Below are 24,849 nucleotides of genomic sequence, written 5' to 3'. Positions count from 1 at the left end.
TTTCCATCTTCTGGTCCTTATTTTCAAACTGTACCCTCTCCTGTCCTCTACCAGCCCTTTCGGGATGGGAGCCATTTCCCCCAGCCTATCCCGTCCGTCAGCAAATTGAGCAAAGTGCGAAACTTACTTGATTAATAGCTCCGGAGCCTCCTGTGCACATGGCACTGACTTGGGCCAAACCAATTGTATCTCCAGTGAAATCCACATGACTGGGGGAAAGGGAGACAGCAAACAGGTTAATTCAGACAGGGGCTGTCTCAGAACGAACGAGTCGCTAGCTTTTTTCCCCAAAATGTTTTGCTTGGGTTCCCGAGGAAGGAGGAGAGGTGGACAGCACTGGGAATGGAATGACTTTCACTGGTGGGTGGGTGGGGCGGGATTTTCCGTTCCCATTGAACTCAGTAGAATTTTGAACAGCACACCGCATTCCACAGCCCTCCACCATCTAAAGCACTGAATACGTTTGCCTCCGATAACCAATTCAAACCACTGAACCAGCGGTCTCTCTCGACAAGTGCTCGAAATATTGTCTTTCACCTACGTTTCTTGACTGTTAGGGTCCTGGGCCAAACCCCAATATTTGCTGGGATACAGTTCAAGAAACCCAACAATTATTTTTTTTAATTTGTAAAATTGCGAGGAAAGGATTCTTCGCTGCCCGAGTGATTGATGCACAAATAGGGATATGGTATGTTAAACTACCCAAACATCACAGAAATATAGCTCACAATTAATGGTTAAACTACGCTTAGCAATGAAAAAAAAGGAAACTCTTATAACTTCTAGCTAATACCTTGTCCACCTCCAATCAAGCAAAGCCGATCCCAGGTCAAAAGCCACTGATAAATAAAGTTGGCAAACATAGGATTACTTGCTGCTCTCTGCAAAAATGAAGGACTGCTTGAAGCAAGAGAGAGACTCTTTCGACAAACAAATTGAAGATCCATGTCTGTTAGATTAATGCTGAATCTGATAGCCTTCTGCAAAAGCTACTGTTCAGCTCTCAGCTTCCAGAAACAGACAAAAAAGCCGTCTGCTCCGGAGCTGGCTCCTGTTATCGGCCAGGGTTTAGAGAACCCCAAAGTGTATCATGGAGTTCACCTGACCCAGAACTTTGAATAGATTGTGGTTATGGGGAGCACACGGGCCTACCTTACAGGTGTGATGCTTCAGAGATCTGCAATACTTTTAAATTAAAACAATGTTTATTTATGAAACCAGTGAACATTGAATAAATCCACAGTAAACATCTTAACAACTATCAACACCAGTAAATCCCCAAAGAATACAGTACTCTATAAGTAACTCTTAATCTTTCCTTGCAACACCATAAGACAAAACAAACCCTTTTTACAGAAATACATCAGATTTAAATTCTCTACTGAGAACAGTTATCACTTTGAATTCACCAAATGAACATTTTTTAGCTTGCAGAGTTTCATACACATCTTGCTGTGACTGCAGCTTCTCCAAATCTAAAACAAAACTAAACACACGCTGTTCTTGCGAGCCCAAAGCTAAAGTAAAAGCAGATAGACAGCCTAGCTCCACCCACACTGACACTGATAAACACCCATTTCTTAAAGGTACATCAACTACAGAGACTTCTCTAAACACGCATTTCTTAAAGATACTCTCACATGACACTCCTCCCATTGGTTAGACGATATTTATCCCATTCAAACACAATGAGCTATCTGCTTACGTTTAAACATGTATGCCTCTAATTGAAAAAAAAATGAAAACCGCTTATTGTCACAAGTAGGCTTCAAATGAAGTTACTGTGAAAAGCCCCTAGTCGCCACATTCCGGCACCTGTTCGGGGAGGCTGGTACGGGAATTATCATCTTTCTAAAGACTCCGCAGAAATAATAACAAAATCCTCTCCTCCTAAACATAAATATGGCTGGAAACAATGATGATCACTCTTTTACGACATCGTAATTGCACCTTTTGCTGCCACAAAGTCTCTCGCTGTCTGTTCACCCAGGCTTTTGAAACCATTCCTGCACCAGATAGACACAATACAATACTTCTTACATTCATCACATATACAACATAATTAACATCTCACTAAAAGACACTGCGTTTGTTTGCCACCGGTTTTTCCGGGACCCAGTGAGTGTTGGTGAGTGTTTCATCAATGCTGCCAGCCATTGCCCTGCGCATTGCAACATTCATGTTCCCCTTCAAGTGGGAGACAGGTTCCTCAGACAGACACTGACACTTACGTAATGAACTGGATGTTGTCATGTTGTTTCCTTGGGAGCAGATGGGTCTTGCGCCACTGCAAGATGTTGTTCAGAGTACGACCCGATTCCTTCTCCACAGTAATTTTATCTCCATTTGACCAGACCTCCAGGCCAATCAGAGCTACGTGTGTTCTCAGGGGTTTATAGAGCTGCGGAAACGAAGGGGAGCTAAGTATTTTCTCCACCCAATTGAAACGCTTTGCGTCAATAGTGCTGTCCGGCCCGTTCCCCAAGGGCAATTAGGGAATTAGGGAAAGGTTGACCTAGCCAGCGGCTGATGACTGGAGCTGGAAGTGTTTTGAACAGAGCCTCACCCAGCACTGTTCCCCTTTGGCTGCCGAGTGCTTGCGGTTTTCCCATTGGCTAGTGAGCAAGGTTTCTCACTGCGTGTCCCGCGTTAAGATCGAGCCCCTGAGCCGTGAGCAGGCAACACTCAACGGGCTGCCCAGAAACTGGAAGGGGCAATGCAAGTTCACGTGATGGGCGGAAGCCTGTCGCTGAACGGTCTGGAACATTCAGCGTTAATGTGCGCCAGTCCCGGCCACACAGCGAGGGACGAAGACACATGGCCCAGGTCTAGGGTAAGTGTTCTGTTGGTCACAGACATGCTAAGACCCTGGATGGAGATGGCTTCCTGTCTGTCTCCTTTATGTATAGAGATACAAGTGGTTAATGAAGGCTCAATGTTAACATACACAAGACGACAAAGACCTTTCTTAACAGACACATTCTGCAGCTAACACCAGACCAGCCTTCTTGGGCTTGGCACAGGGTGGCAAAGGAGGTCCAGCTTGTGGAGGAGTGAACATCTCCCTGGCATTCCAGCACACCACCTTCCAGAGGCAGGGGTGTTGACGTGCTGTCCGTTCATGTCAGCCAAGACTCTCCTGATCTGAGTGCCAGAGTCAATCGCATTCCCACCTTGGCTGCACTGCACCTTGGAGACTGTCTGACCTTCCTCAGAATGTGTCTGACTCTCGGCTGGTTCCACACCCATCTGGACACGGGGGACGGGGGGGGGAGTGGGCCTGGGTGGCGGGCACGTTCGGAGGTTCGGTGCAGACCCGATGGGCCGAGTGGCCTACTTCTGAATTCCGTGGGACCTTCAACCAGATGGATTGCAGGGCCGTGAGAGGGTGGCTCACCACCATCGCCCCCACAAGGCGACTCGGGATGGATGATAAACGCGGGCTTGTCAGTGCTCCCCATGTCTCGAAGTCAGCCACATAACCTCAGTAAGCGCCGTCTGCAGGAACGGGCATGGTCGGAATGAAAAGGTGCTCGGTAACAGGGCGGTGAAAGGTGTTGTGAAACTTCACGTGTCGCTCGGGCGACTCTTTAATCTCTGGATGAACAGAGGCCCAGGAGGGACACGAGCAGTTGGGGCAGATCAGAAGCCCCAGTGTGATCGAGAGGATGCTCCCGACCTTCTGTCATCGAAGAGGAACCCAGGAGTTTCCCGATGAAGGAAGGACAATTCGTCCTTGCCAACACCAGCTGCTCAGGGACATGTTTTTATAGATAGAACGGTACAGCACAGAACAGGCCCATCGGCCCTCGATGTTGTGCCGAGCAATGATCACCCTACTCAAACCCACGTATCCACCCTATACCCGTAACCCAACAACCACCCCCCCCCCCCCCCCCCTAACCTTACTTTTATTAGGACACTACGGGCAATTTAGCATGGCCAATCCACCTAACCCGCACATCTTTGGACTGTGGGAGGAAACCGGAGCACCCGGAGGAAACCCACGCACACACGGGGAGGACGTGCAGACTCCACACAGACAGTGACCCAGCCGGGAACTGAACCTGGGACCCTGGAGCTGTGAAGCATTTATGCTAACCACCATGCTACCCTGCTGCCCCTTAAAATTTAGAGTACCCAATCATTTTTCCAATTAAGGGGCAATTTAGCATGGCCAATCCACCTACCCTGCACATTTATGGGTTGTGGGGGGGGGGGAAACCCACGCAAACACGGGGAGAATGTGCAAACTCCACACGGACAGTGACCCAGAGCCGGGATCGAACCTGGGACCTCAGCACCCATTGTGCTAACCCACTGCGCCACTGTGCTGCAAAAAATTTTGATCCCGGCTCTGATCCCCCACAACCCAAAAATGGATTGGCCACACTAACTTGCCCCTTAATTAGAAAAACAATGAATTGGGCACTGTAATAATAAACAAAGTAGTTAATTGCTCAATAACAAGTCGCAGCTTTTAGACTCTCCGTTCATTGTGGTATGAAAGGGAGACAGAGCAGGAGTGAACCATGTAGGGTCTCCCCAGTAACTGGGGAGCTCCTCTCCACCTCCACCTCTCCACCTCCTCTCCACCTCATGTTCAGAGGGAAGAGTGAAGCAAATGTTGGGGAAAAGGTTCACCAGTCCCAATCCTTGACCAAGAACTATAGAACCCAGAACAAGCCAGAAGAGAATTTGAAAACTGGAGGCCGAGGATCCATTTGAATGTTGCTGTCCATCAGTCAGAAGATGGTCAGGAGGGAAAGCACGGTAGCACGGTGGTTAACACAATTGCTTCACAGCTCCAGGGTCCCAGGTTCGATTCCCGGCTGGGTCACTGTCTGTGCAGAGTCTACACGTTCTCCCCGTGTCTGCATGGGTTTCCTCCGGGTGCTCCGGTTTCCTCCCACAGGCCAAAGATGTGCGGGTTAGGTGGATTGGCCATGATAAATTGCCCTCAGTATCTAAAATTTCCCTTAGTGTTGGGTGGGGTTACTGGGTTATGGGGATAGGGTGGGGTTACTGGGTTATGGGGATAGGGTGGAGGTGTGGGCTTGGGTAGGGTGCTCTTTCAAAGAGCCGGAGCAGACTCGATGGGCCGAATGGCCTCCTTCTGCACTGTAAATTCTATGTATCTATGCAATCTGACTGCTTCAGAATGACTTACCAGGTTTATGTGGTTGACTGCCTCAAACACCCTTTTCCTCACTGCATCGAACGAGCCAAACTGACGGTACTGAAAAGCAAGCAGAGACATGGCCATTAGATACAGAACGCACAGCCACGTCACAATCAGAGTCTGGGGTAAGGCATGCTCCATCTCAACTCCTCAGTGTGACCACCATCCAGGGGCCAGCCAAGAGCGTGCTGCACTGTCCGAGGTGCTGCTTTCAGAGGAGAGAGGAACTCGGCCGCCCCTCTCTGTTGGATGTAAATAATTCCACGGGACCCTTTCAAAAGAACAAAGCAGTTCTCCCTGGTCCCTTGGCCAACATTCATCCCTCAGCCAATCTGGCCAGAATCCTGCAGTTTCTTAGATCTTCCCCTTCCTGTACGGGATGTGAGCAACACTCCCCAAGTCCTCGCCACGTTATCACATTGCAACAGTGACAACACCTCAGGGCCATTTCATTGGACGCGAGGCACTTTGAGGGCATCATGAAAGGGGATAGAGCGAAATGCAAGTGCTGTTAGTGAGGCTCCTTCATTGAATGTTTTCAAGATAAAGATAGATAGTTTTTTGAAGAATAAAGGGATTAAGGGTTATGGTGTTCGGGCGGGAAAGTGGAGCTGAGTCCACAACAGCAACAGGCCTCACGGTAGCATGGTGGTTAGCATCAATGCTTCACAGCTCCAGGGTCCCAGGTTCGATTCCCGGCTGGATCACTGTCTGTGTGGAGTCTGCACGTCCTCCCCGTGTGTGCGTGGGTTTCCTCGGGTGCTCCGGTTTCCTCCCACAGTCCAAAGATGTGCGGGTTAGGTGGATTGGCCATGCTAAATTGCCCGTAGTGTCCTAATAAAGTAAGGTTGGGGGGGGTGGGTTGTTGGGTTACGGGTATAGGGTGGATACGTGGGTTTGAGTAGGGTGATCGTGGCTCGGCACAACATCGAGGGCCGAAGGGCCTGTTCTGTGCTGTACTGTTCTATGTTCTATGTTGTATGTTCAAAATAAGGGGAAGTAGATTTAGGACTGAGCTCAGGAGGAGATTCTTCACCCAAAGGGTTGTGAATCTATGGAATTCCTTGCCCAGTGAAGCAGTTGAGGCTCCTTCATTGAATGTTTTCAAGATAAAGATAGATAGTTTTTTGAAGAATAAAGGGATTAAGGATTATGGTGTTCGGGCCGGAAAGTGGAGCTGAGTCCACAAAAGATCAGCCATGATCTCATTGAATGGCGGAGCAGGCTCGAGGGGCCAGATGGCCGACTCCTGCTCCTAGTTCTGATGTTTTTTTTATAAGGAGGAAGTGTCAGAGAATCACACAGCAACAAAGCAGAGGTCAGGTTGGGTAGCAAGCGAACTACAAGACAGGAAAGGTATGGGTGAAGGATAATTATTCAGGGTGCCCTGGAGGGACCAATGCGGGAATTCACAATCTGGATCAATGACTGGCACTCGGGAAACATTCCCGAAACTTTAGTCGCTTGTTGGAGAGGATGCCACACTCACCTCAGAGTGATCTGCCACGACAAACATTTCAATGTATCTATTGGCCTTCAGGAATTCGCTTCTCTGGAAGGGAAAGGAGCAGTTACTGAGACACAACCCAAACTATTCTCATAGCCCACAACACTCTGACTGACATCAGGCAGGAAAGCTTCACAGTAACAAACAAACAGAGGCTGCAAGATCGAACCGGAACAGGAAAAGCTGTTTCAAGGAGGCAGGATACCTGAAAGCGAGTTAGATTGGAATCTAATCGAGGGGTTCGGGGATGGTTTCTATATAGAATAACAGATACCTGGGAGTGAGTTACAGACTGGAATCTAATCGAGGGGTTCAGGGGTGGTTTATATATAGAATAACAGATACCCGGGAGTGAGTTACAGACTGGAATCTAATCGAGGGGTTCGGGGTGGTTTATATATAGAATAACAGATACCCGGGAGTGAGTTACAGACTGGAATCTAATCGAGGGGTTCGGGGTGGCTTATATATAGAATAACAGATAACCAAGAGTGAGTTACAGACTGGAATCTAATCGAGGGGTTCGGGGTGGTTTATATATAGAATAACAGATACCCGGGAGTGAGTTACAGACTGGAATCTAATCGAGGGGTTCAGGGTGGCTTATATATAGAATAACAGATACCAAGGAGTGAGTTACAGACTGGAATCTAATCGAGGGGTTCGGGTGGTTTATATATAGAATAACAGATACCCGGAGTGAGTTACAGACTGGAATCTAATTGAGGGATTCAGGGTGGCTTATATATAGAATAACAGATACCCGGGAGTGAGTTACCGACTGGAATCTAATCGAGGGGTTCAGGGTGGCTTATATATAGAATAACAGATACCCGGGAGTGAGTTACAGACTGGAATCTAATCGAGGGGTTCAGGGTGGTTTATATATAGAATAACAGATAACCAAGAGTGAGTTACAGACTGGAATCTAAACGAGGGGTTCGGGGTGGTTTATATATAGAATAACAGATACCTGGGAGTGAGTTACAGACTGGAATCTAATCGAGTGGTTTGGGGTGGTTTATATATAGAATAACAGATACCTGGGAGTGAGTTACAGACTGGAATGTAATCGAGGGGTTCGGGGTGGTTTATATATAGAATAACAGATACCCGGGAGTGAGTTACAGACTGGAATCTAATCGAGGAGTTTGGGGTGGTTTATACATAGAATAACAGAAACCCAGGAGTGAGTTACAGACTGGAATCTAATCAAGGGGTTCGGGGTGGTTTATATATAGAATAACAGATACCCGGGAGTGAGTTACAGACAGGAATCTAATCGAGGGGTTCGGGTGGTTTATATATAGAACAACAGATATCCGGGAGTGAGTTACAGACTGGAATCTAATTGAAGGGTTCAGGGTGGTTTATATCTAGAATAACAGATACCCGGGAGTGAGTTACAGTCTGGAATCTAATCGAGGGGTTCATGGTGGTCTACATCTAGAATAACAGATACCCGGGAGTGAGTTACAGACTGGAATCTAATCGAGGGGTTCGGGTCGGCTTATATATAGAATAACATATACCCGGGAGTGAGTTACAGACTGGAATCTAATCGAGGGGTTCGGGGTGGTTTATATATAGAATAACAGATACCCGGGAGTGAGTTACTGACTGGAATCTAATCGAGGGGTTCGGGGTGGTTTATATATAGAATAACAGATACCCGGGAGTGAGTTACAGACTGGAATCTAATCGAGGGGTTCGGGGTGGTTTATATATAGAATAACGGATACCCGGGAGTGAGTTACAGACTGGAATCTAATCAAGGGGTTCGGGGTGGTTTATATATAGAATAACAGATACCCGGGAGTGAGATAAAGACTGGATTCTATTCGAGGGGTTCGGGGTGGTTTATATATAGAATAACGGATACCCGGGAGTGAGTTACAGACGGGAATCTAATCGAGGGGATCGGGGTGGTTTATATATAGAATAACAGATACCTGGGAGTGAGTTACAGACTGGAATCTAATCGAGTGGTTTGGGGTGGTTAATATATAGAATAACAGATACCCGGGAGTGAGTTACCGACTGGAATCTAATCGAGGGGTTCAGGGTGGCTTATATATAGAATAACAGATACCCGGGAGTGAGTTACAGACTGGAATCTAATCGAGGGGTTCAGGGTGGATTATATATAGAATAACAGATAACCAAGAGTGAGTTACAGACTGGAATCTAAACGAGGGGTTCGGGGTGCTTTATATATAGAATAACAGATACCTGGGAGTGAGTTACAGACTGGAATCTAATCGAGTGGTTTGGGGTGGTTTATATATAGAATAACAGATACCTGGGAGTGAGTTACAGACTGGAATGTAATCGAGGGGTTCGGGGTGGTTTATATATAGAATAACAGATACCCGGGAGTGAGTTACAGACTGGAATCTAATCGAGGGGTTTGGGGTGGTTTATACATAGAATAACAGAAACCCAGGAGTGAGTTACAGACTGGAATCTAATCAAGGGGTTCATGGTGGTCTATATCTAGAATAACAGATACCCGGGAGTGAGTTACAGACTGGAATCTAATCGAGGGGTTCGGGTCGGCTTATATATAGAATAACAGATACCCGGGAGTGAGTTACAGACTGGAATCTAATCGAGGGGTTCGGGGTGGTTTATATATAGAATAACAGATACCCGGGAGTGAGTTACTGACTGGAATCTAATCGAGGGGTTCGGGGTGGTTTATATATAGAATAACAGATACCCGGGAGTGAGTTACAGACTGGAATCTAATCGAGGGGTTCGGGGTGGTTTATATATGGAATAACGGATACCCGGGAGTGAGTTACAGACTGGAATCTAATCAAGGGGTTCGGGGTGGTTTATATATAGAATAACAGATACCCGGGAGTGAGTTACAGACTGGAATCTAATCGAGGGGTTCGGGGTGGTTTATATATAGAATAACAGATACCCGGGAGTGAGTTACAGACTGGAATCTAATCGAGGGGTTCGGGGTGGTTTATATATAGAATAACAGATACCTGGGAGTGAGTTACAGACTGGAATCTAATCGAGTGGTTTGGGGTGGTTATATATAGAATAACAGATACCCGGGAGTGAGTTACAGACTGGAATCTAATCGAGGGGTTTGGGGTGGTTTATATATAGAATAACAGATACCCGGGAGTGAGTTACAGACTGGAATCTAATCAAGGGGTTCGGGGTGGTTTATATATAGAATAACAGATACCCGGGAGTGAGTTACAGACTGGAATCTAATCGAGGGGTTCGGGGTGGTTTATATATAGAATAACAGATACCTGGGAGTGAGTTATAGACTGGAATATAATCGAGGGGTTCGGGGTGGTTTATATATAGAATAACAGATACCCAGGAGTGAGTTACAGACTGGAATCTAATCGAGGGGTTCAAGGTGGTTTCTATATAGAACAACAGATAGCCGGGAGTGAGTTACAGACTGGAATCTAATTGAAGGGTTCAGGGTGGTTTATATCTAGAATAACAGATACCCGGGAGTGAGTTACAGTCTGGAATCTAATCGAGGGGTTCATGGTGGTCTATATCTAGAATAACAGATACCCGGGAGTGAGTTACAGACTGGAATCTAATCGAGGGGTTCGGGATGGTTTATATATAGAATAACAGATACCCGGGAGAGAGTTACAGACTGGAATCTAATCGAGGGGTTCGGGGTGGTTTATATATAGAATAACAGATACCCGGGAGTGAGTTACAGACTGGAATCTAATCGAGGGGTTCGGGGTGGTTTATATATAGAATAACAGATACCCGGGAGTGTGTTACAGACTGGAATCTAATCGAGGGGTTCGGGATGGTTTATATATAGAATAACAGATACCCGGGAGTGAGTTACAGAGTGGAATCTAATCGAGGGGTTCAGGGTGGGTTATATCCTGATATTCAGTTGCAATGCTGTGACGCTCTGTATGAAATGGTGACGTGTCGAGATACCGAACAATTGCACCTTCATGGGTTATCTCCGGAATGAAAACATTACCTGACATCCCCCTGTGACTCCTGACTGCTGTGTCCAACCGCAGAACCCTCAGCACAGGCTCTGTGACGAGAATCCAGTGAAAGACACAGTGAGTGCTGTTCTGTTGGACCCTCCACCTTTCAGTGGAGGCAAGCTCCTGTCTACCTGGCCGGGATGGATGTGAAATATCCATTGGCCACTACTTTGCAGAGAATCAGGTGAGATCTGCCTGATGTCCTGGCCAACAGTCAGCCCTCCGCCAACAGCATTATCTCGACATTAGCACGTTGAGGATTGGGAGAGTTTTCTTTGAGGCAATTGGCTCCTGAATTTCCTGCATTATTGCAGTAACAACCCTTCAAAGTGATTTTGCTGAATACAAAGAGGACAAGGGTATCTTGAGGTGGTGCCAGGTGCTACCTAAATGCAACTCTTTATTCCCCCCGTTAACACACAACACATTGACTGATGGAGAGCGGACTGGGTTTCATTACCTCATGATCATTGCTGAATGTTTCTTCCGTTCTTGGCTCCATACTGTCCTCTGATTTGTTGACCACGCCACAGCCTTTCATTGGCAGCCGAAGCTCCTCATACTTGTACAGAGCATGTTCATCGCTGGCTGAATCTTTCAGAGGCTCCATTAGGTACCTTTGGCCTTTCGTCCGCAGGTAGCCACTGGAAGAGAGGAGCAAAGGTCAGCGTGGATGCTGGGTCTCAGGTTGTGTCTGGAGCCTTGAAGCACCAACGGGTAAAGACCCAAATCAATAGTGCCCCACCAACCTATTCACCAGACATGACCGACTGGCCGAGGAGTTACTGGCCGTGTTCGTGTGCGGCAGATGTCCTGACCTTACCTGAGTCCATCACAAGTGCTGAAGCTGGCCGTGGAACCTTCTACTCCCTTGATGTGACCATGGTAATAGCAATGATCCTGAGCATGAGGGAGGGAGAAGAAAAAGAAAGGGTTCTTGTCAACGGTAAACATCATCCAGGCAACTTTCAGGTCAATCAGAAGCTGTTCGGCTGTCTGAGACATGTGACCTACAAATCCCGTCCTGTCACAGCGCTGAGGGCTCAGGCTAGTCAAGTTTCCAAAGGTTTGGGGCCCAGTTTCCTCCTGATTCAACCAGGTCCTGAGCAGTTGAGTTAATAAGAAGAGTTTGGGCTCAAGACCCATTGCGACTGACCCCAGGCTGCTGGCCCTCTGCAGAGCTGGAGGGTGCTCCACTGTCAGAGGTACTGGCACTCAGGTTAGAGGTCAAACCAAGGCCCCCCCTGTGCTTGGAGGCATTGAGATCCCACAGGGCCATTATCCCGGTGTCCGGGTATTCCCCAGCCAGCACCTTGAGTACATGGTCCCTTCATTTATTTGGCTGTCGTTTGTTGGAGCTGGTTGTGATCAAATTCTTATTCCCTACTTTGCCCCAACTGTCCAAGGCATTGGCATGACTGCACCGGGAGTACTGTGCACAGCTTTGTCCCCTTATTTGAGGAGGGATGGAGTGGTATTGGAGGCAGTTCGGAGGAGGTTCACGAGATTGATTCCAGAGATGAGGGGTTTGTCGTAGGAGGGGCAAACAGTTTAGGCTGAGACTCTCTCTAGAGTTTAGAAGAATGAGGGGAGATCTAATTGAGGTTTACAAGATGCTAAAAGGTCTGGATAAAGTAGACGTGGAGATGATGCTTCCTCTTGTGGGGCAGTCTAGAACGAGAGGTCAGTTTTAGGGTAAGGGGGAGCAGGTCTAAAACCGAGTGGAGGAGAAACGACTTCTCCCAAATCTGTGGAATTCGTTCCCCCAGAGTGCGGTGGATGCTGGGACAGTGAGTAAATTTAAGGAGGAGTTAGACAGATTTTTAATTGGTAATGGGGGTGAAGGGTTATGGAGAACGGGCAGGATAGTGGAGATGAAGCCAGGATGGGATCAGCCATGATCGAATGGCAGAGCAGTCTCAATGGGCCTACTTCTTCTGTTCTCATCACAACAGCATCTCTCTGTCATTAGCTGCAATGTGCTTCAGGACATCCTGGGGCTACGGCAGGGCTGGATTAAGACCCTTAGAGGCCCTAAGCACTTAAAAGATTTTGGTGCCCCCATATATATGAAATTCAAAATATAAACAATAATAAACCATAAAATAAAATTTTATTTATCGAAATTAAACAAAACTTACAGTAAGATGGAAAATAATGTTTATTTTTGTATACTTCCACTTTATTTATATTTGAAAAGTTTTCTCCTACTTTTTTTAATTGCAAAGTCTTTGATCAGATCCTCAAAACTAATCTTATGTGACACATCTGCTTCTATACTTAATCGAGATAAGGCATCCAGCCTGCCTTGTTGCATAGTTGTTCTGATGGGATTTTTAATATACTTCAGCTGAGAAAATGAACGCTCAGCTGAGCAATTTGTGACCATTAAAGTTAAAAATGTACGAAAGCCAATGTCTACATTTGGAAAGGCACACTCAATATTGTCTTCTACAATTATTTTATAAAGTTCAGCATGACTGAATCTTGTTTTTACATTTTTTGTTGCACTGAACTTAGGGCAGCAGGGTAGCATGGTGGTTAGCATAAATGCTTCACAGCTCCAGGGTCCCAGGTTCGATTCCCGGCTGGGTCACTGTCTGTGTGGAGTCTGCACGTCCTCCCCCCTGTGTGCGTGGGTTTCCTCCGGGTGCTCCGGTTTCCTCCCACAGTCCAAAGATGTGCGGGTTAGGTGGATTGGCCATGCTAAATTGCCCGTAGAGTCCTAATAAGGTTAAGGGGGAGTTGTTGGGTTACGGGTATAGGGTGGATACGTGGGTTTGAGTAGGGTGATCATGGCTCGGCACAACATTGAGGGCCGAAGGGCCTGTTCTGTGCTGTACTGTTCTATGTTCTATATACGAATGAAACTGCTGAATCTTAGCTGAGAAATTACTGTTGAAGTCCTCTGGGTAAGCATCAATCAGCTTTTGACAGCACTGAGAATACCTTTCAATGTTAGTAGAAGATGAAGTGACATTATGTGGCACATCACTTAGAAAAGAAAATCTCTCTGCTATTTCTTTGTATATCTCTCCTCTTCTTTTCATCTCAGCTTCAACAATTGTGTAAAAGGTGGTGATACGAAATCTATCTCTGGCAGTCACTAAATTACTAGCGACAGCGGGACTCGAACCCGCGTCGGAGCACTCAGCACATGGATGCAGGCCGCCTTGTATCACGTGATAAAATAAACTTAAGTCACTACCACCACCACGTGAGGAAAAAAACTCTCGCTGTGCTCACCACCACCACCACGGCACCACGTACAAAAAATGCACATGGAGAATTCACCAGCACCACGTAAATTGACAGACATAATGAAATACAAACTCAGTTATCACCACCAGTCCATCACCATGCGATAAATAAAAAATAGAAAATACATGCATAGTCAAAAGCAGCACTACCCACCATTTGGCCATTTTCACGCCGTTTCATAAGCACTTCCACAAAATTATGAAACATTAATTACATTATTTGTTGTCAATGTCATAAAAAAAAAGGAATCAGCCTACTTACAAAGTTACAATGTTGGCACGTGTGTTGTTGCCTGTTGGCATGCTGGACGCTGAGTGAGCTACTAACGCCCCTGCACAGTCTCATTCTCAGTGGACGACTGAACAGGACAGCCGACATGAACAAGACTTAGACAAGAACGATCACGTGAGCCTCCGTGGACCGTGGGGCAGTTCCCAGATTCTAATTTTGTTGTATTCCCAAGATTAATGTATATCAGTAACCTCTATCATAGAACATAGAACATAGAACATAGAACAGTACAGCACAGAACAGGCCCTTCGGCCCTCAATGTTGTGCCGAGCCATGATCACCCTACTCAAACCCACGTATCCACACTATACCCGTAACCCAACAACCCCCCCCTTAACCTTACTTTTTAGGACACTACGGGCAATTTAGCATGGCCAATCCACCTAACCCGCACATCTTTGGACTGTGAGAGGAAACCGGAGCACCCGGAGGAAACCCACGCACACAGGGGGAGGACGTGCAGACTCCGCACAGACAGTGGCCCAGCCGGGAATCGAACCTGGGACCCTGGAGCTGTGAAGCATTTATGCTAACCACCATGCTACCCTGCTGCCCCGATCATTACTATTATTATTATTTTTACTTCCGCCAAGCAGGTTATGTTTTTGTCGGAGTATGTGTGTGTTTGTTTTTTTCCCACTGACGTTGTACAGATTGTATACAAATTTCACAGACTGCATACAAAGTTTCCCCTGCTTTCATTTACGTGGGGGGGGATTATTTTTCCCCTTCGATTTCATAACCCTTGGCGGAGGTCTGCCCTCTCTGAGTGCTCTTGTTATTATTGTATGTATCTGTATGTAATTTTTCATTTAATGTGGGGGCCCCTTTTTGCGGATCCTGGTTCAGCCGCACCATTTGCAGTACTGCACCATATGGCCCATGGACCATGGTAAATTCGGCTATGGAAAATTTCTGTGGTGCCCCCTTCCCTTGATGCCCTAAGCACGTGCTTATTTTGCTTAATGGTTAATCCACCCCTGGGCCACGGACAAGTAAAAGCTATTTTCTTTCTCTCTGGTTGCATGAAGCAATGGCAACTGTTAGGACATCCCCATGGCGCCATGCCCACGTTGGCCACATCTCGTCTGCCACTTCCCTTATCGATGGTGTTGCTGAGAGAAAGACCAGCACTGAGTTTCCCCATTTTGCACGCACCTTCACCTCAACAGGAAAGCCAATCTCAGCCAGCCAGGGCAGAGAAAACATGGACAGGAACTCGCGTGGTCACAAAAATACTGCCCAACGTGGCAGAGGGTGCGGGTAGGGGGGGGCACCCAATGCCGTCAGCCTGCTGAAAGGCTCACGGGAGGAATTCTCAGCAACATTTTGCCCAGTGTGAGACGAGGACCTGCTGGCTGGGAGATCTCACCCAGGCGAGGCTTCTCCGTGCCTCTCGCTCCCGTGTGGATTGCCACGCATCTCAGCCACGTTTTGCTGTTGTTGAGTGGATGGGAAGCTCAGAAACTGGCTTGTCCGTCGTGTCGGGACGTGTTGTGGAATGTACCTGCGTTCTCTGTCAACAACAGAGGCAGTCTCGCACGCCTTCAACCTGCCGGCTGTCAAAGTTGCGAAAAAGAAATCCAAAGTCTTTCTTCAGGGGATGCAGAAGGGACAGTGCGATTGTGGGAAAGGAAGTTGCAAAACGTTCACTCAAAACACTCAGCGCAAGCCACTGAAAAAAGTCGTGTCGTATCAAATATCTCTCCCCTTGACACTTCTCGTGGAAAAGAAGGCAGCAATGGAATGTTTCTGGAGGTGCGGTGGAGCAGGGGAGCTAGTTTTGACTTCCCTATCTTGCCCTCTCCGAGTGTTTTCCGTGCCACAGAAAATGCCCCCCCCCCCCCTCCCCCCCCATCAGAGACAGGGCATGGAAATTCTGGTCCGTGTGTAGCAGGCAGCTGGTTGGACGGACTCAACAGGAGGGCAATCTGGGGCGGGGACCTCCTGGTGACCCTCAGCCTGGGTCAGCTTTGGCAGGCAGCACGGGGGGGACATGGGGCGTCTCAGGTTTGGAGAAGGAGACGGGTCATTTCCCAGCTGGGAACGATCTGCAGACAGATCATGGAGAGAACGTATAGACTCCACACAGACATAGAACATAGAACGATACAGCGCAGTACAGGCCCTTCGGCCCTCGATGTTGCACCGACATGGAAAAAGACTAAAGGCCATCTAACCTACACTATGCCCTTATCATCCATATGCTTATCCAATAAACTTTTAAATGCCCTCAATGTTGGCGAGTTCACTACTGTTGCAGGTAGGGCATTCCACGGCCTCACCACTCTTTGCGTAAAAAACCCACCTCTGACCTCTGTCCTATATCTATTACCCCTCAATTTAAGGCTATGTCCCCTCGTGCTAGCCACCTCCATCCGCGGGAGAAGGCTCTCGCTGTCCACCCTATCTAACCCTCTGATCATTTTGTATGCCTCTATTAAGTCACCTCTTAACCTTCTTCTCTCTAATGAAAACAACCTCAAGTTCATCAGCCTTTCCCCATAAGATTTTCCCTCCGTACCAGGCAACATCCTGGTAAATCTCCTCTGCACCCGTTCCAAAGCTTCCACGTCCTTCCTATAATGAGGCGACCAGAACTGTACGCAATACTCCAAATGCGGTCGTACTAGAGTTTTGTACAGCTGCAACATGACCTCATGGCTCCGGAACTCAATCCCTCTACCAATAAAGGCCAACACACCATAGGCCTTCTTCACAACCCTATCAACCTGGGTGGCAACTTTCAGGGATCTATGTATATGGACACCGAGATCCCTCTGCTCATCCACACTGCCAAGAATTTTACCATTCGCCAAATATTCCGCATTCCTGTTATTCTTTCCAAAGTGAATCACCTCACACTTCTCCACATTAAACTCCATTTGCCACCTCTCAGCCCAGCTCTGCAGCTTATCTATGTCCCTCTGTAACCTGCAACATCCTTCCGCACTGTCTACAACTCCACCGACTTTAGTGTCGTCTGCAAATTTACTCACCCATCCTTCTGCGCCCTCCTCTAGGTCATTTATAAAAATGACAAACAGCAACGGCCCCAGAACAGATCCTTATGGTACGCCACTCGACAGTGATCCGAGGCCGGGAATCGAACCGGGATAACCCTGGCGCTGTGAGGCAGCAGTGCTAACCACTGCGCCACCCCGAGCAGAGGGATAGGCAGCTGTCTCCGTAATTAAAGAAAAACATCTTAAAGGCGCTGGTTTGAAGCAACATAGCCAGCGGCCAAGAGGGGGCTTCGAGCGGACGTATGAAGCCACTTGTTCTTTTGGTTTTTGCCCCTTGGATGTGGGGGTGCAGTGGCTATGCAGTTGAACCCCTGTCGGGGAACCCTGGACTCATAAATTCAGAGAATGTGACCTCAACTCTCCCAGTGATAGTTTGAGAACAAAGTTGAACGCGGTTCGGAACAGCCGTGTTGTAATTAAAAAACACATCCCGCTCATTCATGTCAATCTGTCTGGGATTATTACGTGCAATTTCAGCCGAGGGACCCTTTGAAGCAAACGTGGCAAGGATGTTTTTCGCCTCTTTCTTCCTTTAACTCCTTTGGCCAAAGAGATAAGTCTCAAGAAGGATCTGTTCAGCGGGCAGTGAAGCGGAGAGATTCCGGGGAGTGGGATTAGAGTGCGAAGCATCAGTTATGGGGACGAGGGCATCAGAATTGACGGAAAGGGGTGTGATTCAGTGACTCAGCGATCGCTGTGCTGGATCGATGGCCGAAGGTTAGATATTTGGGAATTTCAGAGTGTTGAATCAATGCAGCATAACCACCAACAGAGACCAGTTGGGCCAGCTGGTTTGTGCCATCACAGACCTCCGAGTTTGAAATGAGTGGGATCTGCCAGTGTTAGGTTGGCAGGAATTGACTGAATTCTAATTGATTTCGTTCTGAGAGATTTGCTGTAACTTTGTGTTTGACCAACGGGACATTCCGCTTTTGTGTTGATCAGAATGTTGGCTTAGTGTTCACAAAGACTTCAACTAGCTTTCATACTGAACAAAGCAAAGGATCTATTTAAACTACTTGATTGAATTCGACTCTTACTTCTATATAATCAACAATTGACAATAATCATACAATCTACACTTATCTACCACTGATCTCTACACCAACACAACAACTATGATCTGCTCTCACTCACACTGGCTTTCCTGCAGTCTTTCTCCTAGCCTTCTCCTCAACTCTCTCCCAGAAGGCTCAACAGGCGCCGGAATGTGGCGACTAGGGGCTTTTCACAGTAACTTCATTGAAGCCTACTCGTGACAATAAGCGATTTTCATTTTCACATATATAGTTCTGCATCTCGTTCCCTCCTCTGGTTGGTTTGGACATAACGGTAACCCTCTCAGTTCTGTACATTTCTCATCATGTCACCCCGTGAGGGCAACCCACAGTGCAAACTCCACTGACCCAGGGAGCGGTGGTGGTTCAGCTGATGTGGCCTCGATATGGGGACAGGATTGAAGATGTGGTTTGAGACAGCGTCGGGAGAGAGTGACACAGAGGCTGGACCCCCCCAGAGCTGTTGACATGAAGTGCACTGCTCACTGGAATCTGGTCACCTCTTAGCTCCAATCTGCCACAAAGTGATGAAAGAATGCTGTACTCACTGGGTAGAGTGGTGTGCTCGTCACCTCAGTCCCATTCTCCAAATACTTTGTCTCCGAGTAGTTCTGTGCAAGGAGCCTCCTGTGGAATGGAGCGGAGGGGGAATAAACGGGTATAGCTTTCAGAGAGGAACAATGACGTGCTGTGGAGCAACAGATATTCTGGGCTGCATTGCCGTGTGCCATGGTGTGAACAGAAATGTTCTGGTGCTTCCCGCCACGCAGGGTGACAGTGGCATACTGTAGTAAGCAGCAACACCTGCTCCCTTCCATCTCAACAACGAGGGGATTCGCAACGGGATCCACTGCAATAACGACACAAACAACAAGACACTTACTGGTTTTTCTCAAGGTGGATGACCCGCTCTTTGCCCTCCACAGGGACGGTAAACTGAAGAATGGACGGATAAAGGTCCTAGCAGCAAAGAGGCAGCAGAGTTAAACGCCTGTCACAGTCAACCTGCAATTTGTTCAGTTCATCCCCACCCACCCCGTCGCTTCAGGTTTGGTTCCAATCGGTCCTCAGCACCGTAGCCTGCTGTATTCAGGTTACCTCCTCACCTCCGTCCCCACCTCCTCGTCATCAAAGTCACACGGCCAACTTTTAAAGAGCTTGTCCCATTGCCCAAAACTTTCATTACCTCACTCGCTTCCCCTGTCTCCATCCAACTGTATTCCCGTCTCGTTAGACACCCCCCCCCCCCACTTCAGGGCAGCAGGGTGGCGCAGTGGGTTAGCACTGCTGCCTCACGGCGCCGAGGTCCCAGGTTCGATCCCGGCTCTGGGTCACCGTCCGTGTGGAGTTTGCACGTTCTCCCCGTGTCTGCGTGGGTTTCACCCCCACAACCCAGAGATGTGCAGAGTAGGTGGACTGGCCATGCTAAATTGCCCCTTAATTGGAAAAAATGAATTGGGTACTCTTTAAAAAAAAAGAAACTCTCTCCCCCCCCCTCCTCATTGCTACCCCCGCCCCCCTTTCTCTTGGCAACATTGTGGGACTGAGATGTGTTCTTCGGTTTGGGCGAGGCAAGGCCGCAGGTTAACTTGACCTTTTTGCTGCACTTTCTGCTGAGTCCGGAACTTCACACGCAACTATCTCGGCCTAAACCGCCCACTTCCATATTGAGCGTTAACCCTCTTCGTTCCAGCCCTCTCTCTCCGAGCTCCTGTATTCCTGCCGGACGAGAACTCCCCCCCCCCCCCTTCCCCCCCCCCCCCCCCTTCCCCCCCCCCTCATTCTGACCCCTGTCTAGCATCCTGCCCCATCGTGACAATGTCAACACTGGTGGAAATCTGCTCCTCTCTGGAGGCAGGTCTGTGTTGAGGAGCTTCCCTGCTGCTTCCTCTGCCGTACCTGCTGGCTGGCTCGCTTCTGCTTGGCGTGGAGCCTCTGGGGTCGGACCACTTGGTAGTTCTGCACGTGGGGTAGCCTGGAAGCTGAGGTCTCTGCAAACACACAACAGGAGCTGAACAAATTCCCACGTCTGGTCCATCAGATCCAAGGGAGGGGTTTGAGAGAAATTGAAAAAAACGTTCCATGAAAGTGGCTTATGGTCACGAGTAGGCTTCAAATGAAGTTACTGTGAAAAGCCCCTAGTCGCCACATTCCGGCGCCTGTTCGGGGAGGCTGGTACGGGAATTGAACCCGTGCTGCTGGCCTGCCTTCAAAGCCAGCAATTTAGCCCTGTGCTAAACAAGTCCCAAGGGAGGGAGGGAGGGGGGTTGAATCAGGCGGATGGTCCAGAACAAGGGAGCTCTTTCCTGGCTGGTAATTTACCCTCCGTGGATCCAGAAAACCATCATCCTGGAGCATCCCGGTTTCTGTCTGGGGGGGGCAGCCTCACTTACCTCCGCAATGCGGTGAATGACAACATAGAACATAGAACAGTACAGCACAGAACAGGCCCTTCGGCCCTCGATGTTGTGCCGAGCCATGATCACCCTACTCAAACCCACGTATCCACCCTATACCCGTAACCCAACAACCCCCCCTTAACCTTACTTTTTTAGGACACTACGGGCAATTTAGCCTGGCCAATCCACCTAACCCGCACATCTTTGGACTGTGGGAGGAAACCGGAGCACCCGGAGGAAACCCACGCACACACGGGGAGGACGTGCAGACTCCACACAGACAGTGACCCAGCCGGGAATCGAACCTGGGACCCTGGAGCTGTGAAGCATTGATGCTAACCACCATGCTACCGTGCTGCCCCGCCGTCTGCCTCCACGGTCTGACAGGCGGGAGCGGACAAGGGCACTACAACGCCAACAAGGGTACCGGAATGGTGGGAGAGGATGGGAGATTCTGCATTCCCAGTCGCTTCCTTCACGGGCTGAGAGAATTTACCGGGAATAACTCTGATGAGAGTGGCGCTGGTGAGCGAGAGAGAGGGCTTACCAACAGCCGCAGCAACAAGAGACGATGAGAGCAGGAAGCACAGCGCGCACCTGGCGTCCAACATGTTCCTCGGAGGCTTCACGCGTGGCGCGGGCAGCAGGCAAACTGCACGCCAAGTCTCCTCCGAAACTTTGAGACTGCTCCCTGGGCAAAGGGTGAATGCTTCCTCATTCTGCTGTGGGCTGTTGCAACTTGCGAAGCGGAGGACGAGTGTCGTCATGTAGAGAGAGAGAGAGAGAGAGAGAGAGGGAACAGTGTTCAGTCACAGGGTGCCGGGGCGGCACACACAGGAGCAGGCAGGCAGAGCTGACACCTCGCTGGAAAGATTGGGAATGACAAGCCGGCTTTGGATGGAGGGGAGAGGGGTGGGGGAGAGGGGCGGGGGAGGGGGGAGGGGGGCGGGGGAGAGGGGAATGTTTACAGGTGTCTGGCTTCACTTTTTAGAAAGAAAAAATAGCTTGCAGCTGCCCCATTCTACACTGGAAACCCCCTCCGCCGTGACACTGCTGTGCGCGTGTCAGACACAGAACCCAAATAGACCTCAATCTCTCGGGGCCTTTTCTGACAAACTTAACCCTCAGCGCATGTGGGAGAGTCTGAGCGGCGAGGGGGGCAGAGAGAGAGGCAGGTAGACGAAATGAAATGAAATGAAAATTGCTTATTGTCACGAGTAGGCTTCAAATGAAGTTACTGTGAAAAGCCCCTAGTCGCCACATTCCGGCGCCTGCTCGGGGAGGCTGGTACGGGAATCGAAACCGTGCTGCTGGCCTGCCTTGGTCTGCTTTCAAAGCCAGCGATTTAGCTCAGTGAGCTAAACCAGCCCCTATGGGGAACATGGAGCAGTACAGCACAGAACAGGCCCTCGATGTTGTGCCGAGCTTTGTCCGATACCAAGATCAAGCTACCCACTCCCCGTCATTGTGGTGTGCTCCAGGGAAGAGGGGTGGAAATCAGGGGGGGGGGGGGGGGGGGGAGGAGGAGGCGGAGAGAGCGAGACAGGGACTGGGGAAAGTGGGGATGCAGAGAGAACAGGCACCACCGTACCACTCTGGGACACACACTGCGAACAGGTTTTTCTGTCCAACATTTCACGGCAGCTGACATTTCACACGTCACATGAATCGCCTTGAGCAACCGGACCTGGCACATTGAGGGTCTCTGTCTGGGGATGGAAACAAGCCATCCCTCCAACTCGCTGGTGACTCTGCATCCCACTGCCACTTGGAGCAGCCAGTTTGATTATGTCTGCCTGGTATCAATGCTGACTGTGCTCGATTGGTTAAGCCTGGGTGTTGATTCCGAGCCAGGGAAGCAGACAGCACAGGAGCTGGGGCCACCATGGCTGTAGAAACCTTGTGACTGCAGAGATATTTTCAAGACCAATTGGGAATAAACCCGATGGACCGTTCAAAACTGGTGTCATGTCCGCCTCGCTCGAAGACGCGCTCAGTACCAGGCCCTGTCCCTCACCGAGAGACATTACTCACATCACCTCACAGTCCGAATTGTTGACGAGGGACGCCACAGAACTCTGCTCCCAGAGGACTGGTTGTGGTTGACAAGTGTCTCAGCGAAAGGCCGAGGGAAAGCAGAGAGGTGGCACTGGGATGTTGGACTGTGTGAAGTCTCGGTTAAAAAGCTTGTCTGCTCCGAGCGCCAGGTAGCGAGTTGCCGCCCGGTGTTGTGCCCCACACTGTAGCACGGCCACCTCTTGGTGAGTGCGAGAGGAACTTTCACACTCGAGTGACTGCCTTCCACAGGGCAGGAGTTCAAAGCAGAACCTTGTGCGGAGGACGTGTTCTGCGTATATACACGGGCTCAACCAGCCCTGCTTGACTGGCACCCCATCCAACACCATCCACGCGTACACCCCCACCGACACGCAAAACATTTGAGATCAAATTGCAGGCGAGCTTTCAGTTCTCAATTCCTCCAGCGGCTTCCACACAATCGAGACTTTTCTCTCTGGGAAAAGTCTCAGAGACGCTCTGAGTCAAAGCTGCAGAGTCACCAACATATAAATATTCTCCAGAGCTGTGTTCCCCATGGATATTCCCAACCCCACCCTCGACTACCCATGGTATTCCTCACCACCCTGTCCGTCCGTCCCCCACCACCCTGTCTGTACCCCCCCACCATGTCCATACCCCCCCTCCACCCTGTCCGTACCCCCCCACCCTGTCCGTACCCCCCCACCACCCTGTCTGTACCCCCCCACCACCCTGTCTGTACCCCCCCACCACCCTGTCCGTAACCTCCCACCATGTCCATACCCCCCCCAACACCCTGTCCGTACCCCCCCACCCTGTCCGTACCCCCCCACCACCCTGTCCGTAACCTCCCACCCTGTCCATACCTCCCACCCTGCCCATACCCCCCCAACACCCTGTCCCCCCACCATCCTGTCCATACCCCCCACCCTGTCCATACCCTCCCCCACCCTGTCCATACCCCCCCCCCCACCACCGTGTCCGAACACCTCACCATCCTGACCGTACCTCCCACCACCACCCTGTCCGTACCCCCCACCCTGTCCATACCCCCCCACCCTGTCCGTACCCCCCACCCTGTCCATACCCCCCTCACCACCCTGTTCCTTCTCACCCCCCCCTCCCCCCCCACCCCGGGCCGACCCCCCCCCCCCCCCCCCCAGGGTTGCTGCTCGGAGATAATGCCCCCCCCCCTCCCTCCCTCCCCCCCCTCCGAGGATTATAATTCCCTCTCTGTCAGTGATGATGGAAGGGTTTGCATGCTGAATTCTCTCACACGCCCCCCCCCCCTTTGACACGCAGAACGAAGGGAGGAGGAAGTTACAGAATCTGTGGGGGTTTCAAACAAAGAAGAAAAAAAAGATTTTGCAAAGGCACCACGTGGCTCCAGCAAACAAAACAATCCCTTTATAACTCGGCAAGCACCCTGTCCCTCCCCAGTGACCCAAGCCAGCAGATACCCACATTGTGCCAGCAGAATGACTCCATTATGAAAAGTGTCTGTTGCTCTTTGTACCGTAGCTGGGGGGGGGGGGGGGGGGGGGGGGGGGCTGTATGGAGGTGGGTCTGAACAGCTTGGCCTGCTGGTAAGTGTGGCCGGATCCCAGGGGGGGGGGTCAGGTCAGAGCGATGGTTTGGACTGACCATGCTGGCCTGTCGGAGGGGGGGGGGGGGGGGGGGGGGGGGTCACGCCATGTGAGCGGCAGGAGCGATTTCGCCACCCCTGCTGCACGCTTCAGATCATAGAATTTACAGTGCAGAAGGAGGCCATTCAGCCCATCGAGTCTGCACCGTCCCTTGGAAACAGCACAAAACTTAAACCCATGCCTCCACCCTATCCCGTAACCCCACCCAACCTTAAGGACAATTTATCACGGCCAATCCACCTAACCCGCACATCTTTGGACTGTGGGAGGAAACCGGAGCACCCGGAGGAAACCCACGCAGGCACGGGGAGGACGTGCAGACTCCGCACAGGCAGTGACCCAGCCGGGAATCGAACCTGGGACCCTGGAGCTGTGAAGCAACAGTGCTAATCACCACTGCTGTACATATTGGGAGATGTGTGGTAAGAC

General features: G+C 49.7%; 1 protein-coding gene across 3 annotated transcripts in view; it reads right to left on the bottom strand.

The window, feature by feature from the left end:
- The window catches only part of LOC119957536 (zinc metalloproteinase-disintegrin-like BjussuMP-1), a 53,589-nt gene extending 32,070 nt beyond the window's left edge, over window positions 1–21,519 (bottom strand). For all 3 annotated transcript variants that reach the window (XR_005458817.1, XM_038785681.1, XM_038785682.1), the window contains exons 1-10: window positions 21,285–21,519; window positions 20,238–20,329; window positions 19,222–19,298; window positions 18,887–18,965; window positions 11,526–11,602; window positions 11,163–11,346; window positions 6,672–6,734; window positions 5,171–5,239; window positions 2,232–2,401; window positions 128–209 (exon numbers count right to left, since the gene is read on the bottom strand). Coding sequence is in view for 2 of the 3 variants with exons in the window: in XM_038785681.1 (XP_038641609.1) it covers window positions 128–209; window positions 2,232–2,401; window positions 5,171–5,239; window positions 6,672–6,734; window positions 11,163–11,346; window positions 11,526–11,602; window positions 18,887–18,965; window positions 19,222–19,298; window positions 20,238–20,329; window positions 21,285–21,504 (1,113 nt within the window). In the remaining variant the exon portion in view is untranslated. The remainder of the gene's footprint in view (window positions 1–127; window positions 210–2,231; window positions 2,402–5,170; window positions 5,240–6,671; window positions 6,735–11,162; window positions 11,347–11,525; window positions 11,603–18,886; window positions 18,966–19,221; window positions 19,299–20,237; window positions 20,330–21,284) is intronic.
- Between the last annotated feature and the right edge of the window lie 3,330 nt (window positions 21,520–24,849).

This window comes from Scyliorhinus canicula, chromosome 26 (assembly GCF_902713615.1).
Source record: "Scyliorhinus canicula chromosome 26, sScyCan1.1, whole genome shotgun sequence".
NCBI classification, from domain to species: Eukaryota; Metazoa; Chordata; class Chondrichthyes; order Carcharhiniformes; family Scyliorhinidae; genus Scyliorhinus; species Scyliorhinus canicula.
This window is presented reverse-complemented; position numbering and strand designations above follow the sequence as displayed.